The sequence below is a fragment of the Eimeria tenella genome, genomic scaffold, assembly GCF_000499545.2.
Source record: "Eimeria tenella Houghton genomic scaffold, Eth_scaff2029, whole genome shotgun sequence".
Classification (NCBI taxonomy): Eukaryota; Apicomplexa; class Conoidasida; order Eucoccidiorida; family Eimeriidae; genus Eimeria; species Eimeria tenella.
The window spans coordinates 5,729-6,155 of NW_013541873.1; the positions used below are offsets into that span (position 1 = coordinate 5,729).

General features: G+C 60.0%; 1 protein-coding gene across 1 annotated transcript in view; it reads right to left on the bottom strand.

The window, feature by feature from the left end:
- The window catches only part of ETH_00036430 (uncharacterized protein), a gene marked incomplete at both ends in the record, with an annotated part of 1,610 nt that extends 1,238 nt beyond the window's left edge, over positions 1-372 (bottom strand). The window contains one exon of the mRNA XM_013374433.1: positions 7-372. Within this exon, the coding sequence (XP_013229887.1) occupies positions 7-372 (366 nt within the window). The remainder of the gene's footprint in view (positions 1-6) is intronic.
- Positions 373-427: the final 55 nt, after the last annotated feature.

Sequence of the window (427 nt, forward strand, 5' to 3'; positions counted from 1 at the left end):
TCAGACTGTTGTGTTTGGCCTCTGAACGTGAGTGTTGTTCCTCTGCCCCCTTGCTGCTGCTTCCACTGCTGCTGCTGCTGCTGCATCTCCTCTCCATGTTCTTCCTGCGTTTTTTGGCCCTGCTGCTGCTGCCGCTCCTCCTCTTTCTCCGCTCCCCCCTCTTGCGGCTCCTGCTGCTCTTGCTGCTGCTGCTGCTGCTGCTGCAGGTGGACGTGCAGCTTGCGACTTCTGCTTTCTTTGATGTCTTGCTGCAGCACAGCTCTTGCGTCTGAAAGTGGTGCTGCTGGCAGCCGGTGAGCAGCAAGTCTGCAGATTTCCTCATTTACCCGCAGCAAGTGCTGCTCCAGCAGCAGCTTCGCCTTCTCCACGTCCCTGCAGCAGCAGCAGCAGCAGCAGCAGGGTCAGCGACAGGGGCAGCGGGGAGAGG